The sequence below is a fragment of the Micropterus dolomieu genome, linkage group LG14, assembly GCF_021292245.1.
Source record: "Micropterus dolomieu isolate WLL.071019.BEF.003 ecotype Adirondacks linkage group LG14, ASM2129224v1, whole genome shotgun sequence".
Lineage (NCBI taxonomy): Eukaryota > Metazoa > Chordata > Actinopteri > Centrarchiformes > Centrarchidae > Micropterus > Micropterus dolomieu.
In genome coordinates this window covers 2,141,140-2,156,449 of record NC_060163.1, presented here as the reverse complement: position 1 = coordinate 2,156,449, position 15,310 = coordinate 2,141,140, and the positions used below count along the sequence as shown (strand labels likewise).

Below are 15,310 nucleotides of genomic sequence, written 5' to 3'. Positions count from 1 at the left end.
TTACACCTGCCTAAAACCTTTGTACCAAAGTACTGTATATATTTATATATTCATGATATTTATTTATCATATATAATTATATATATATATATATATAAGCAATTTAGGAGCATGTAATGTTAGAAAATTACACTGTTTTGGGATAGGTGCATTTTTGTCCCCCAAATTAAGTGCTTTTCCTAATGAAAATATCAGTATTGACTCTACTCACCTTGGTATTACTTGGAGAAATTTGTGGTGTTACCCATTACAATTTTAACTAACTTAATCCAATGAGCTGTGTCTACACCAATGACTCTAAGAAATGTTTCTTTGGCTAAAACTCCACTCCACAGTTCATAGACTACCTGTCTGTCTGACACGCTGGGATTTCAAATGGAAGAAAATTAGTTTACCACATGCCTTGTCTAATGAAGACAGGTCTCTAAGCAACATAGTCTCATCTTCTAGAGCAATGACACTGTGCTTGTGTCAACCAGTGTGTGTGTGTGTGTGTGTGTGTGTGTGTGTGTGTGTGTGTGTGTGTGTGTGTGTGTATAATGAACTGGCCTCATTATTTCTCAAGAGGATATTGCTTGCTTTGTGTCCCCCTCACTCGTCATGCAGAATGCTTCATACATAATGCAACACACACACAAATAAACTACTTGCACAAAAGATACACACATGTAAAGAGGTATTCGAACCTAAACCCACAACTGTGCCAACTGTTCAAGTGCAGTGCACGTGAACACACACAGACACAAGTACATATGTGATCAGTAAAGTACATTTGCTCAGAAAGTGTTCGTGCTGCGGGTGACTCAGCCCTGCGTTTTGTTGTAGGGTTAACCATGCTCAGTTCCTTTTGGTTCAAAAGGGAGTGACAGGCAGCGAACACTGTCATCGGATAGGTCAACACCTTTTTGGCTTCAAGGAGATTTGAAATATTTAATAACATTCACATCACACAAAAATATTTAACAGCCAATCTTTTACAGTTTATCCATAAATAGGCTAGTAATTGGACCTTGTTTTACCATCTCTACTGAACGACCGTGAGGCTTAGAACAACATTTTGAGGTTGCAATGCCCTGTGCCCTTACACAGATGGTAAGGCTTGTAATCTGAGCTGTACAACAAGTCCTCATCCCTCTTTGATTAAATAAAATGTTTGTCCTTGCCTTGACAAAAAAAGTTAAGTTCTCAGTGCTTTGGTCAACTTGGGTTGTTTTAATGTGTGCTTTGTAAATACATTTGACATGACTTGATTTGCACAGTCAATTTAATGTATTTGCATTCTGTAACTGTAATTGTTTTGACCCCAAACCACAAAAAAAGGATTTTTATTTATTTATGGATTAGTCCTTTAACTAATTCATTTTACTTGATATTGTCTGGTTCATTTCAGCACTGAGCTAGAGGCCTCTTAGCGGTCAGTGCCAAAAATAATTCTGTAGTCTCAAATTCTGATAAAAATCACTGGTTATAATTCTAAGCAACTGGAAATGGGAAGAATGTCGGGGGGCTGGGGCACAGGACGGGGACAGCTGCGGTGAGTTCAATGGCCTGTCTAGCCTTTCCCTCTTCAACGCTGTTCTAACCCCAGGACCTCTGGGAAATGTAGTCTCATTGAAATGTTGGCTATCTTATTTATTGGTTGTTTTGGGTATCTTCATGCCCTATTCTTACACAACAACACTTTATCTTTGTCAAATACAATATGTTAATGTATTTCTTCACTGTTCATGTTTACGTAAATTAGATAACGTTATACTTTCTGATAAAACGCCATTTCCCAAGTTGCTTTTCGTTCCTCGCGCAGGCTCAGTGAGCGCGGGCGAGACGGTGGGAAATGACTGGAGGGAGTGCGGTTCTTATCGGGGCTTAAATTAGACAGTATTACCACCATGAATTGCACTTTGTTTCCATAAAAGTCGTATTTTTGTCTTTTTTGAAGGGGGGCCAGTCAGCTCCGGAGAAAATTTGCTGAAATTGGAGGATTTGCAAGGCAATTTAAAACGGTTTTATTTGCGTCGGAACACTGAGACACACCGATAAGCGTTAGTGTTTTTTTTCCGCAGCCAGAATGCCGCGGGATAACAAAACTCCTCTTATCCAGAAAATAGCAAAGCAAGCCTTCGTGACCTTTAAAGGCTTTAAGTCGTCGGCCAACGGGGATAATAATTTCGTTGCGGACAAATCGAGTGAACTACTCACCTTAGTGACCGCGGTCAGGGCTGCAGACCTGAAAATTGCTCCCCGGAAAACCAAACAGAACTCCCGGGAAGCGGGGCTCCAGAGCCCCCCGGTTACCTACATGCACATCTGCGAGACGGAGGTCTTCAGTATGGGGGTGTTCCTGCTGAGGACCGGCGCCTCCATACCGCTGCACGACCACCCGGGCATGAACGGGATGCTGAAGGTCTTTTACTCCTCATGTCTACTATGTTGTGGCCTTTTGTAGCCCCAAATGAGCCACGCTGTGTTCTGCCTCCTCACTCGTACTTTGTTTAAGCTAAACGTATAAAATGTTACGTCTCAGCACACACCTGACCGTAAACTGTTTAGAGAGTTTAGAGACTTAATAATATTTATATATTATATATAATTATATAATATATAATATTTCAGTTATTGTGCTCACACTGTGCAGACACTTGAATAAGTTGTGTGTGTGTATCAAATAAGTACTAACTAATGAAAATAAAGTATTAAGCATAGATGTACCAGTATAAGGGATGTTGGTGTATGAACCTGTCCACTTAAAGTTTAGTGATGTATAATCATAGCTGCATGTTACCCTACCCTAGAACAATCACTTCACATAGACTTTAATTCAAAAAGAAATGAAGAGCACTGGTACTGGCAGTATCTTCAGCTTATTGGACTTATCAGGGCATTGCAGCCATGCAACCATCTGTACAGTTTCTGACTGTTTGGGTGTTTTGGTCTTGTAATTTGGTGTTGATCTTCTTCCTCTTTTTATGTATTCATTCCGATAACTTGTTTGGTATAGAGATGTGATGTATTTTACCCCAGGGACTCATAACAAAAGGCCCCGCGTCATGTTTCTTTGGAAAAGGGGTCAGTTTTACATGTTCCCTGAAACAAAACACTTGTTTATCAGTCATAGCAAGGACATAATCCCCACTGGGGAATTATGAAAAGTCCAAAAATTGCAGGCTCCCAAAAATGTAGTGATGCATCTTTATGACAGTTAAGATCTTAAAACTGTTCAGGTTTCCTTGGTCACAGATCACCTTATTCTAGGATCTAATGGCAGTGGACTTGAATTCAGGACTATCTTTATTGTGTACAGCTCGATACGTTTTAGAACCCTTCTCAGTGAGTGTGTTTGGGAATGATGGTAAATCTGGTCCTGTGTACAGGGTGTGGCTCAGGAGGAAGAGCGGGTTGGCCGTTAATCGGTTCAATCCCTGGCTCCCCCTGTTTGCGTGTCGAAGTGTCCTTGGGCAAGATACTGAACCCCGATTTGCCCCTGGTGGCTATTCCGCCAGTGTATGAGTGAGTGTGAATGTTAGTTTCCGTTTGAGCACTTAGGCTCAGTGTATGAATGTGTGTGACTGGTGAATGCAGATGTAGTGTAAAAGCGCTTTGAGTGGTCGAAAAGACTAGAAAGGCGCTATACAAGTACGGAGCATTACATGTACAGCAAAAGAATTAAAGCATCTTTCACTGGAAACGGCACCGGATTTTGGCATTTGTGTTTGTGAACCTCTGTGTTTATGTATTGAAGAGTATCATATGTAGTTTTATTATAAAGTAAAAACTAGATTAACATTTGACCTGCAGTGGTTTTGTCTAGGAATGTACTACTCTGTATGGTTGGCATTGTGCTTTTGTCAACCTCAAAGATGGTGGACAAAGAGGAATTGTTGTACTAAAAACTGTTGGCAAAGACTCTAGAGAAAAAATCTCAGAATATCGGGGAAAAAATAACTTTGTGATTAATTCTCCAGAGTTCTGTTGTTAAAATTAAACATTACTTTTGGTGAGAAATTCTAGTCATTTAAAAAAAAAAAAAAAAAGCAAATAAAGTAATCCTTTTAATATCAATGGAAACCTTTAATCCTGTTAGGTATACTAAAGACAATACCATGAACTGTCCTCAACAGGAAAATCAAAGGCAATCAATTTGTAGTGAGAAGAGAGAACTTTTTCTAATGTTGACACCAAGACCTTCCTTTACATAACTGTTTTATAATAACCACATGTGTAAGTCGTGTCATGATAACCTTTGTATTGGTGTCAGCAGTAACCGTTTCCTGTCTCTTGTTAAGGTTCTCTACGGGAAGGTGAGCGTCCGCTGTTTTGACAAACTGGAGGATAACCTGAGTGTCGGCACCGCCCTGCCGGATTTCGAGCCTCCGTTGGCTCCGTTCCAGACGGCCTCTCTGCGGCGCTCCGTGCTCCGCTCAGTCACGGAGTACTCAGAGAACAGCGGGCCGTGCCTCCTCACTCCTGTGCGGGATAACCTCCACCAGATCGATGCGGTGGAGGGGCCGGCTGCATTCCTGGATATCCTGGCACCTCCATACAATCCAGATGACGGGCGGGACTGTCACTATTACAAACTCGTGAAAACTGTGGCAGAGGGGGAAACGGATGGAAAGAGCACCGAGGAGCAGCAGGGAGAGGAGAAGGTGAAGGCAGAGGAGACGTGGCTGCTAGAAATCCCTCAGCCAGAGGACTTCTGGTGTGGTGGGGAACCCTACCCAGGCCCTGCAGTCTCTGTCTGAGTGAAACCTGTGATCAGAGGAACTGTCCTACAGTATAGGACAGTGATCATATAGAGATGTCCATCCATCCACCCACAAGGGGAAACTTTGCTTTGTGCCATTCCACAGGGAGGTCAAACATGATGGAGGGAATGAGTGCCTTGTTCAAGGATGCTACAGCGGGGCAGAAGCTTGTAGAAACAGGGACTTAAACTCTGAGACCCTGCACAGAATGGGTGGGTAGGACCACTATACCACTCCTCCACTAACTGTCAGTAACCTTGTCAGTACTGAGATAAGAGTTGACCCAAGGAATTCACATTCTTAATATGGTATTTGTCTTCAGACCACCATGTTGCCAAATGTTCTGTGAATTGTGTGTTTCATCAGAATCTGTGGTGTGTGATCTATCTTTTACACATTCTTTTTTCACACTTCTGCCGAGGACTTCCCCATCAGGACGCGTCTTAATGCCAAAGCCTGTAACTCAGGTTGTACCTGCCTTATTTGTGAATACTGTATTGTACACACTAATTGTTCTTCCAAAGTGCACACACACACTACAATATATACACTTTATTTTTTGTGTTCAACTTCTTAACTTATCCAGATAACATGGTTTCTGCACAGGTCTGGTCAGTTAAAGGAACAAAGCTGATGTTCAGCTATTTATACATATCCTATGATGTCATTTCACCACTGTAACTTAATCCAGAGTGATATAGCGTATGTGATGCTTCATATTAAAGGTCCCGTATTATGCTCATTTTCAGGTTCATACTTTTGTGAGTGTCTATTAAAACTGTTTACATGCTTTTATGTTAAAAAAACACATTATTTTTCTCATACTGTCTGTTGCTTCAGCACTTCTATTCACACTATGTCTGAACACTCCTATCTAAAAGCCCACTTTCTTCTCATTGGCTGATTTCTGGAAGCCTGCTGAGGGGCAGGGACTAGCTGGTACAGTGCTGAAATGAGGTGTGGAGATAGGTCTGGCTATGTGGGACTAGGCAGCAACCAGTGCTTGTGGCCCGCACTACCTCATCCTCTTGCCGGTGTGCTCGATGGCTGACAGCTACAATACCTTGGAATATAGCGATTTGGTGAACTGAATTAGATGATCAAACCACAAATGAGACAAGAATTAGGTTGAAAAAAATGTTGACACCCCAGAACTGGCGTCACTGACTATGGTACAAAACACAACTTTACTCACTGGTTTTGGAGAAACTGGATCATGTTTTATGTACAAAATACTTTCTGGTTGTCCCTGTGATGTCCTTCAGCTTTTCTGCCCCAACATTTAGTGTTTTACAGAGTTTGCTGATGAACGCACAGCTTTACTTGTTGTTAGCAGCAGCTAGCATCTAAAGTAACTGCTAAGTGTAGTAGGGAAAACCAGAAAATATTTTTAATAATAATAATCTTTATTTGTAGAGCACTTTTCAAAAACAAGTTACAAAGCGCTTTAACAAGTGCAAAGACAATAATACAAGCAAGAAAACATTGAAAAGACCAAAATACACTTTTAAGATAAATATAAAATAAGTAAAATAGAATAAAATAAAAGGGATAAAATAAAGTCAAATAAGATCAGGAAAGGCTCTCCTATAAAAGTATGTTTTACCTTTCCTTCATAACTGTAAAAGCACTTCCTGCGAGACTGAACAACCTCTTGCTCAGAAATGGAACAACCGCTTGGTGATGCTGAGAGTGGTGTATTCAGTACGTGTCAGTGGGGCAGTCTACTGCGTTGAAGGGCTGGCGAAGGTCCTATGCTACACAGATCCCTCCATGATGTCATGACGGGAGCCAAATCCAAAAGGCGTGTTCGCACACACATTTACTGAAGACTGAGCAGGAAACAGAGAGTGGGTGCTTTTTTTTCTGATAGTCTAAGGGTCTTTAGACACACTGAGGACACATGCTTATGTTGAAAAGACATTAAAAAGTACACTAAGCGTAATATGGCACCTTTAAAGACTCACCTGACAGTATTAAACCCAGTCTAGAAAGTGTAATCTATAAAAAAGTAGCATTTAACATTTTCATGGTATAAAACCAGCACACTACACTCCTCACTTCCTTTTAAATGTATCTTGATAAACAAATTATCATTCCAGTCTCTATGTTACCATACTTTAGCTTATACCTTGACACTCCTTTGGCTTATATTGGACTCCGCACATGTCTGTGTGCCAGCTTGACAATAACTTTCTTATTGTTATGTTGGATGTATGTGGAACAATAAAATAAATGGGAACTCTCATGGAACTTCACTTGTATGTAGTCTCACACTGCATGGCCTGTAGTGTGCTTGGTATTTATTTTATTTTGGTCACACAACAATCTCTAGGGTGCCAATCTGAGTCAGATCAAATTTAGCACCATTCTAAAGTTCAAAAAAGCAAAGTTTATCCAAACTTTATGAAAAGACATAACTTGTTCATAGGGTTGGGGACATTTTAAAAGTAACTTACAATTGCTATGGATGTCAACCGAAGGACGCCTCTGGAGCAAATAGGGGTTAACGGTCTTATATTGGTGTGTTGCACTGGAAATTGAACTCAGGTCTCCCACACAAAAGGCATGTGTCATATCCACTGCTCCATCGCAACCCGCAGTACTGTTTCATTTGTGTTCCAGTGAGGTATGCATTGAGAAAGCATGCATCATTTCAGTGCCTTGGAACTGGCGCACCTAAATGGAATGCAAGACTCAAGTAACGTCAGTCATTACACCTGTGCTTTCCCTGCTGTGAAAAGGTCTAGAGAAATGTAGCGTGACATGCTGACTGTTTAACTGAAGCTAGCGGTTCCTCTGTATTGCCTAATCACGATCAAGTTTGTTGCACGTTAAGCTTTTTTTCCACTGAGCTCTGGAGGTCAAGACAAATCCAACGTACATAATCTGGCCAGGTTCAGTCAATGTCATTGTTATTTTTTATGTCTATGAAGTTGATCCAATCAATAAACCTACTTGGTACAGAGCCCTAGAGACCACACAGCAACCACCCATTCATTTTAGAAAAGTGTAAACAGGATAGACTCAGACAGGACTTCAGTTTTCTGCTGTCTTTCACGTCATGTTCACGAGAGTCTGACTGAAGACCTTGTGTATGGGGACCCCAGGTCTTTAAGCCAATGGATAAGCCAATTGAAGATATTTTATAACCTGTGAAACCTGTAAAACATGTTTTTATAGTCCTGGGCTAAAATTAATAAAAGATTCTCCAGGTTCACCTACACCTAACCCAACACAAATCAGTGGCTCGATGTTTGATAAGGTGCAGTGCTTCTTCCCCTGTCTGTTTTTTTTTGTTTTTTTTTGCACTAACACAAGAAACAATATTTAGCTTTAGTTTTTGGCAATGGTCCGGTGCTGTTACCTGACAAACAACATTTCTTATAAAAACATCTTGTTAAATAAGGGTTTTAAGGGGAAAAAGTCTTCTAAAGCAAAAGGAAGCACCTAATGCTCAGGGACCCATTGCCTCACAAACCTGGGGTCAGAGCGGCAGACCTGAAAGTAAGGCTTGAAAAGATAGAAATTAAAATGAGTGCAAAAAAAGTAGAAGCTGAATGAGAGGGTTCACCTCCCAGCAGGACAATGACCCTCAAACAGTCAAATCCAGACGGAGACAGCTTCGACAAAAAGAAGAGAAAAAAGGTCAACGTCCGGACAGGCCAAGTCTTCTCCCACACTTGAACACAATAGAGGACTTGTGGCAGGACTTGAACATTTACATTGGTAGAAAACGTTCCTATAACTGGAAGAGCAGGTTTCATCTAAACCACTTTGTGTCACTGGCAAATGCTTTTTAGAATCTTTCATGTGAAATATCATTCAATACAGTGCTAATATTCATGTCTGCATGTTCACACATGCACATGCTTCAGAGGCTAACGCAGACTGTCACTTGACATCACTGATACAGTGACCCCGTCTGTCAGGCCAGTGACTTTGACTCTTATTAAATGCAATTATCCTCAAAATCAGGCCAGTATATCAGCATGGGGAATACTTGTGGTGCAGCTTGAACAAGAAAAGCCATTTGTTGGCAGCCGCTTGTAGAGATGTCAGATATCTGTGTCTTTTTTCCTTAGCTGCTCTGAATGCAGCCGTCACTAAAGACTGGTTACATTTATTAGGATATGTTCCATGATTTGCCATCAGGCAGGTACAACACCACAATTTACATTCAACAAGATAACAAGACAACAGCTGTAGTGCACATAATATAAAATATCTTCATAGGGGATGTTAACTGTTCATTGATAAACACTGATAAACACAACATGTAGTCTGTGGTAAACCATTTATCTTTACTGCTTCTAAATGCTAAATAGTGGGGGCTAAAGGAAAGTGTTAGCAGACTGTCAGGGAGGAGAGGAGGGGATGAAGAACAGTGACAGTCTTTGTCCCGCTTTGATGACTCTCTGCAGTAGTGCTCATTTGTTCTTGTGGTCAAGTTGGCGTCAAAGAATAAGATGTTACAGATTACAGCATTCTTCTTAAAAGCAAAAGTCTGACACTTTGAGAAATGTGCTTGTTTGTCACCAGAATCAAAGATTTAACCCTTTAATCGGTGTGTGTCCAGTGCAGCTTTTTAGCTAAAGCGACTTTATTTACACTTGATGTCTTTTTTTTATTAAGAACTGCCAAACAAAAAGGTTTATTAAAATTCTCACAATATGACATAATGACACAGCTGCGGGCTGTGATAACCAATCAAAGATATCCAAATCACAAACACCAAGACAATTACACCACCAATTACTGCTAAAACAATTATCTTAAAATTTAACAAACAATATATCTAAAAAACCCATTAAACACAACAGAAAACTAGCCAGGCAACGCAAACAAGTGATTTTATCTTTATTTATATCGAAAATACATACATACATACATATCTTATTCATCCATTATTGATGATGTTCCTGTGGCTCTGTATACATGTTATTGCTTCATATTGTGAGTTTAATGGCTGACAATGGTCTGTGACCAAACGTTGCATTTGTAATATATTTAGTTCTGAAAGTGTGCACCAATTATTTTCTTCGACAATTTACTAATATAAAATCTATCTATATACGTCTTTATAAAAAAATCAACTGTAGCAAACTTTATTTAGATAAACTGTTAGATTTCAAGTAAGCGTGTTGTAAACTTGTGTGAAACAGTATACTTATATTTCTATTGGTAGGATTTTGCCATTTTCCACTGTCACCAACTAGTCTGAAATTACAGGACTGACTTGAAAAAGTTCAGACAATCATAACAGACCACAGACAGGTTGCTACTGGTTTCTTACCATTTATCCTGGGATGTTTTCAATCTTGGGATTAATGGCTTAGTGAATGACCACTTATAATACCTCAATCACAACACCTCTATAACCTTAGAGAAACCTGTTTTGCTGGGATTTTTAACCAACCTCACCACAGCTTATCTGACCAGGACTCATGATTCTGCTGCATACACGATTTAGTGCCAGTGACTTTGATCCAGAAATCCTGCTCCGCTTGACTGCAGACCGTTGAACAAATTATTCTTAGTAGCAAACACCTTCAGTGACTTCAAAATGTAGTTGAGCCTAAAGAATTTTTTTTAACTTGTAGGATTATTCTATTGTTGCAGCATATTCCTAACCCACAGATTCAAAGTCATCATAATATATTAGTGAAATGTCATCATAATATCACATATCTACATATTCAATGACTACATTGGCAAATGGTAAATGGACTGCGTAAATGTAGCACCTTTCTAGCCTTCCGACCAATCAAAGCGCTTTACGCTACATGTCACATACACTTGCCGATGACAGAGGATATCATACAAGGTGCCAACTTCTCTTCAGAAAGAAAATAACTAGGAACAGCCTTGAGGAGCAATTTTGGGGTTCAGTATCATCCCCAAGGACACTTCAACATTGAGGCTGCAGGGAACCAGGGATCAAACCCTCAATCTTCTGTATAGTGGAAGACCCACTACAGCTGCCACTATTCCTTATATATACTTTACTGAGGAGAGACATCAGAAAAGAGACAAAAAATTTGACAGACAACAAAGTGATGGTTTTCAGGTAGTCCATAGAATGCAGACGTGAATGCATTTGTAAAGTTTACTTTGCAGCATTATAGAGTCTTGAACTATGTAGGCCTACAACCAAGTGCCTTTTTAAAGGGTTTCAGCTGGTGAAACTTGGGAATGGATGAACAGGATGTTTCTGATTAATTTCAAGGAGCAAATTAAAAGAAATCTAATGTAGGTTTATAAACAATGAAGTCATATTCAGTGTCACTCTGTCACACTGAATATGAATGAATATAAAATAAAACACATATAGTCTTTTATAGTCTGATTCCAGTATTTTAGACCCAGTATATTATAGGCTAAAAGATATAGATAATATGTTCAGATAAATAAATAAAAGTAAATTATATCAGTCTAAAATCATAGCATTGGCCCTGCCTGAACACTGTCAACACATGGTCCATCTGTATTCCTACAAATGAGCCTTTTTTGCTGTTTTTGTCTTCTAAAATGTGAATGTGTTTAGAAATAATAAAAAACCTAAATTTTATTTTTGAAGTTGGAAATGTTGACCTGATCACCTTGATTCTTATGACTGAGGTCAAATTTTGGATCCTTTCACTGCTTTTGCTCAAGAAAAGTAAAGCTTGACTATCACCTCTACAAACTGCTATGCGTACTAGATCACAGTCTGTATATAACGTGATGTGATACCTAAATAAAAAGTGAGTGGGTGAAAACTCTGAGTCAGAGATGCCATGAGCAAGGCGGGATTTACCCAATAAAATTTCCAACATCAACAGTTTTACAAGTCTTTTCATGAATGCAGATAAAACAATTGTGCTCGCCACATTCAACCGAGAGACGTTTGGGTTCCATGAACACATCTCGGTTGACACTATTTCCCTTTGTGAGTAATAAACCAAACTGATAGCGGCTGTGTTTATCAATCCCATACATTTAATACGTCTCAAAACACACATCACAACAAAAAAATGTCAAGTATGAGTTCAATATATTTAGGCTCCAACAATGTTTTACACGTGAACCACAGCTGCTTAACACTTGAAGTTACACGAGACGAAATGTGTACAAAAATAGAATGTCTTCCAACTTTACATATTAAAGGACAAATATACATTGCATTAGAAGCGTCCTTGAATCAGTCAGTGTACAAAAAGACACACAGCAAGGCACAAAAAGGGAAATATTGTCATCAACAAACATGTTAGAATGAACCCTTTGTCATTTCAATAACTTAAAACAGTTTTTTTCTTCCAAACGTTATTGCAGTTATTTCACGTGGAGCGCGCTGCCTGTTGCGCGCTCATATTGGCGGTATTTTAAAAAAAATCTTTATATTACAACCGCCCTTGTGTAATCTTATGAATTAATGGCTATATTTACTTTTATGTTCAGTAGACTGTGCAGGCAAAGTGCATTCGTGTCAGTCTTTCTGTCAGTTCTGGAGCAGGAATGGACTGACGTGCGTAATTGCGCACAGCTGCACAAACGTTCTTGTTCATTCCCATCCTGGCTGTTATCTTTAGTTCACAACAGTTTCATAATCATTATTTAGGCTTATAGTTATTTTCTTTTAAGGGGTTAGTGTGCATTACGCTGCCATGATGACAACAAAGTTTTCCGGGGGAAACTATGAACAAATCCCGTTGGATGCGCTGATGCCGCCTGACGGCCGCTCCACCCCGGTGCTGCTGGAAGAGGAGGAGGACGATGAGGAGACAGTGGATGATTTTCTCTCCTTCTGCCTCAGGTGGATTTTAGTGTGTCTCTTTCTCTCATCGCTCCGGGCAAACTTGCGGCCGCAGAAGTCGCATGCGAACGGCTTCTCTCCGGTGTGCGTGCGGATGTGCGTGGTGAGGTGGTCGCTGCGGCTGAAGTTGCGCATACAGATCCGGCACTGGAACGGCTTGTGTCCAGTGTGGATCCGGATGTGTCTGGTCAATTCGTCGGATCGGGAGAAACGCCGGTCGCAGCCCTCGGCCGGACAGGGGTATGGCCGCTCGTGGATAGGCGTCTTGCTGGGTCTGTTCGGGTATTTTCTGGGCCGCAGGATCGGCCTCAGGGGCAGGTTCTGTGGGCTGTAGGCAGAGGGGAGCCTTGGCGGCCCTACCTCAGAGCCACCACCACCCGGACCCCCGAGCGTAAAGTTCCTGATAGTGTTCAGCGGGGTCAAGGGTGGAGGGACGCGGAATGTATCGAGCGGACATGGACCGAATGGTTTCCGGTCTTGGATACCTGCCGTATGCATGTCCCGCTGGCAAGCCGGCTGAAAGAAACCCGAGTAGTCGGGGATGATGGGGAAGAGCCCTGGCGTATCTGAGCTGCCGGGCTGCTTAGGCGAGGAGTAGGATGGGGGCGGGTAAGACGCGATGGGGCAGGTAGAGGTGGACAAAAACGCCGAGGTGTCCTGGTACACTTCCCCGCAGCCAGAAGAGGAGTAAGGAGGCGGAGGGGAGTACAGGTGGTGGTGGTGGTGGTGGTGGTCCATCTCTGCCTGGTTCTGAGCCGCCATGGTGCAACTCAAATTTCCACTGGAGAAGTGATTGGGAGATCCTGAGGAAGCCGGGGAGGAGGACGCTGAAGAGGAGGGAGGAGGAGGAGGTGGCGGCTGGGCCACGTTGAAGATGCCCGAGACGATGTTGATCACTCCCTCAGGGTTCCAGTTACCTGGATACTGGGAGTCGATGGAGAACTTTCCCATGTAGGTGAAGGTCTGGTTGCGGTGGGATGCGGGCTGAGAGAAGCCGCTGGAGTAGGAGGAGAGGTCCAGGGAGCGCTTCTCTACGCTCATGTCTGCTCCCATCAAGCCATCTGCGGACAAAAACAAAAGAGGTCATTAGTGAAGCAACACAAACTTGAGTGATTAATCTGTTCACACTAGTCAGGAAAGTGAGAGAAAGTTTATGCGTCTCTGTTCCACTACGCACGGAATCTGCTCTTATTATGGTATTACATTAATATAAGAAACATTTTAACTTTTTTTTATGTAAAAGTCTAAACAGTTAGTTTTCTTGTTATTTTCTGAAGCAGGGTTTAAGAGAATTTGGAGTTGTAATCACTTAAACATTCAGGATTTAGAATATCAGTGTGAAATCAGCAGTGTGTCATCTTACCTGCTGCCAGGTTAATCTGGTCGTAATGCGCTCCTAAATCGGTGTTGGGGAAGATAGCCACAGAGGTCGGCAAGCTGGTGGCGATGTCATCCACTGAGTACACGCTCTCTGCTCCGGGATGCACGAACCCCCCGAGATTCACCGGCACTTTCTCCAACGTTTTAGCCGTCATTGTGGAGGAGGAAAAGCGTCAGCTCGCTCTCTCCTGTCTCTCTGTTATTTCCTTCAAAGCTTTTAACAAATAACAATATGTCACCCAGCCGAGCGGGGATCACCACTGCATGTCTATGTCTGTCACCGGGTGGGAGAGGATGAGCTCCGTGTGTCTGGTGAGGTTCATGCGCTCTGGTGTTTAAGTTAACTCCGCGTAAAGTAACTCTTATTGGGAACGGGGGGGCCGGGCACTAGTATGTATATATGGGGAACCTTTGAATACGGCCGCTACGTCATTACCCAAATATGGAGTGGGAGGGGTGCTGAGAGCGGAGAGGGGAGAGGCGCTGCCGAGGCTGATTGGCTGGGAGGCTCCGTGACGATTTCAAAGGGAATCACTTGTCAATGGAGAACCCGCTGCTCCACGAGAGATAAAAGTGCCCTTTCCACTCTCTGCTAAACAACAACAAACTGCCATAAAACAAAACACCAGCAAAGCATACCTCAGGGAGAATTCATATCTCCTATTTCTTAAAGTTCTTAAATATTAAGAAATATTATTAATTTCTTACATTTATTCTCGCTTGTCTTATATCAAATTACGCTCTAATATCAAAAGAGGAATTCCGGTTGAGCTTCTTAACCCATAAAAGGTTGAATCCGGTTAGAAGGGGAACGTCCCCTTTACTCCATATTTGGCTTTGATTCCGGAATATGATCATCGGAAAGTGACGAGTTTTACCGAGCTGAGCGAGAGAGAAAGCCGCTCTGGCATAACCACAATCAAATGAGACGGACAGAGGAGCGGAATTTACTCCCCAGAGTGCGATAGGCTGCCAGGGCTCGGAAACTTCTGTCAGTCTGATTTGACTATGCTCTAGGAAAGAATAGATTCACCGAGGAGTTAAATATAGCAGTTTAGAGATATTTACAGTCAGCGAAAGGAAACCAGTATTTATAGGCGGGGGTGGTGGGCCATGTGAAATAAACACACAGAAAAAACAAAAATGAATTGTAAAGGTGACAGGGGTCCACAGAAACGAGGAGATATTCATTTTACTCCAGTTCTTATCTTTGACATTTATTATCCATCAGCATTGTCATAACATGTCAGTCAGAATGTGGAGCCTGTGTATTTGTACATACTGCTGTAGGTATAACCTTATGTAAAACTACAGAATTTGTTAATATATGTTTATTAGCCCCAGGAGAAGTGAGTGCCCTCCTGTGGCCTCCTTAGGAACTGTTGTTAAC

The 15,310-nt window shown here is 41.6% G+C and overlaps 3 protein-coding genes across 3 annotated transcripts in view; 1 reads left to right on the top strand and 2 right to left on the bottom strand.

Moving 5' to 3' along the window:
• Window positions 1-15,310, bottom strand: part of bms1 (BMS1 ribosome biogenesis factor) — a 654,080-nt gene that overhangs the window by 13,412 nt on the left and 625,358 nt on the right. The gene's annotated exons all lie outside the window — the stretch shown is intronic.
• adoa (2-aminoethanethiol (cysteamine) dioxygenase a) lies at window positions 1,825-5,487 on the top strand. Its single transcript, XM_046069175.1, has 2 exons — window positions 1,825-2,404; window positions 4,284-5,487. The coding sequence occupies exons 1-2, from the start codon at window positions 2,069-2,071 to the stop codon at window positions 4,740-4,742; spliced, it is 795 nt and encodes a 264-aa protein (XP_045925131.1). The 5' UTR covers window positions 1,825-2,068; the 3' UTR covers window positions 4,743-5,487.
• Window positions 11,781-15,310, bottom strand: part of egr2b (early growth response 2b) — a 4,669-nt gene continuing 1,139 nt past the window's right edge. Inside the window, exons 2-3 of the mRNA XM_046069170.1 lie at window positions 13,904-14,134; window positions 11,781-13,601 (exon numbers count right to left, since the gene is read on the bottom strand). Of these exons, the coding sequence (XP_045925126.1) occupies window positions 12,421-13,601; window positions 13,904-14,075 (1,353 nt within the window). The 5' untranslated portion in view covers window positions 14,076-14,134 and the 3' untranslated portion in view covers window positions 11,781-12,420. The remainder of the gene's footprint in view (window positions 13,602-13,903; window positions 14,135-15,310) is intronic.

Excerpts from the sequence above, each read along its gene's own strand:
- adoa (XM_046069175.1), top strand. The coding sequence starts at position 2,069 with ATGCCGCGGGATAACAAAACTCCTCTTATCCAGAAAATAGCAAAGCAA. Across the intron at positions 2,405-4,283 it reads GCATGAACGGGATGCTGAAG|GTTCTCTACGGGAAGGTGAG; the intron begins GTCTTTTACTCC and ends TCTCTTGTTAAG.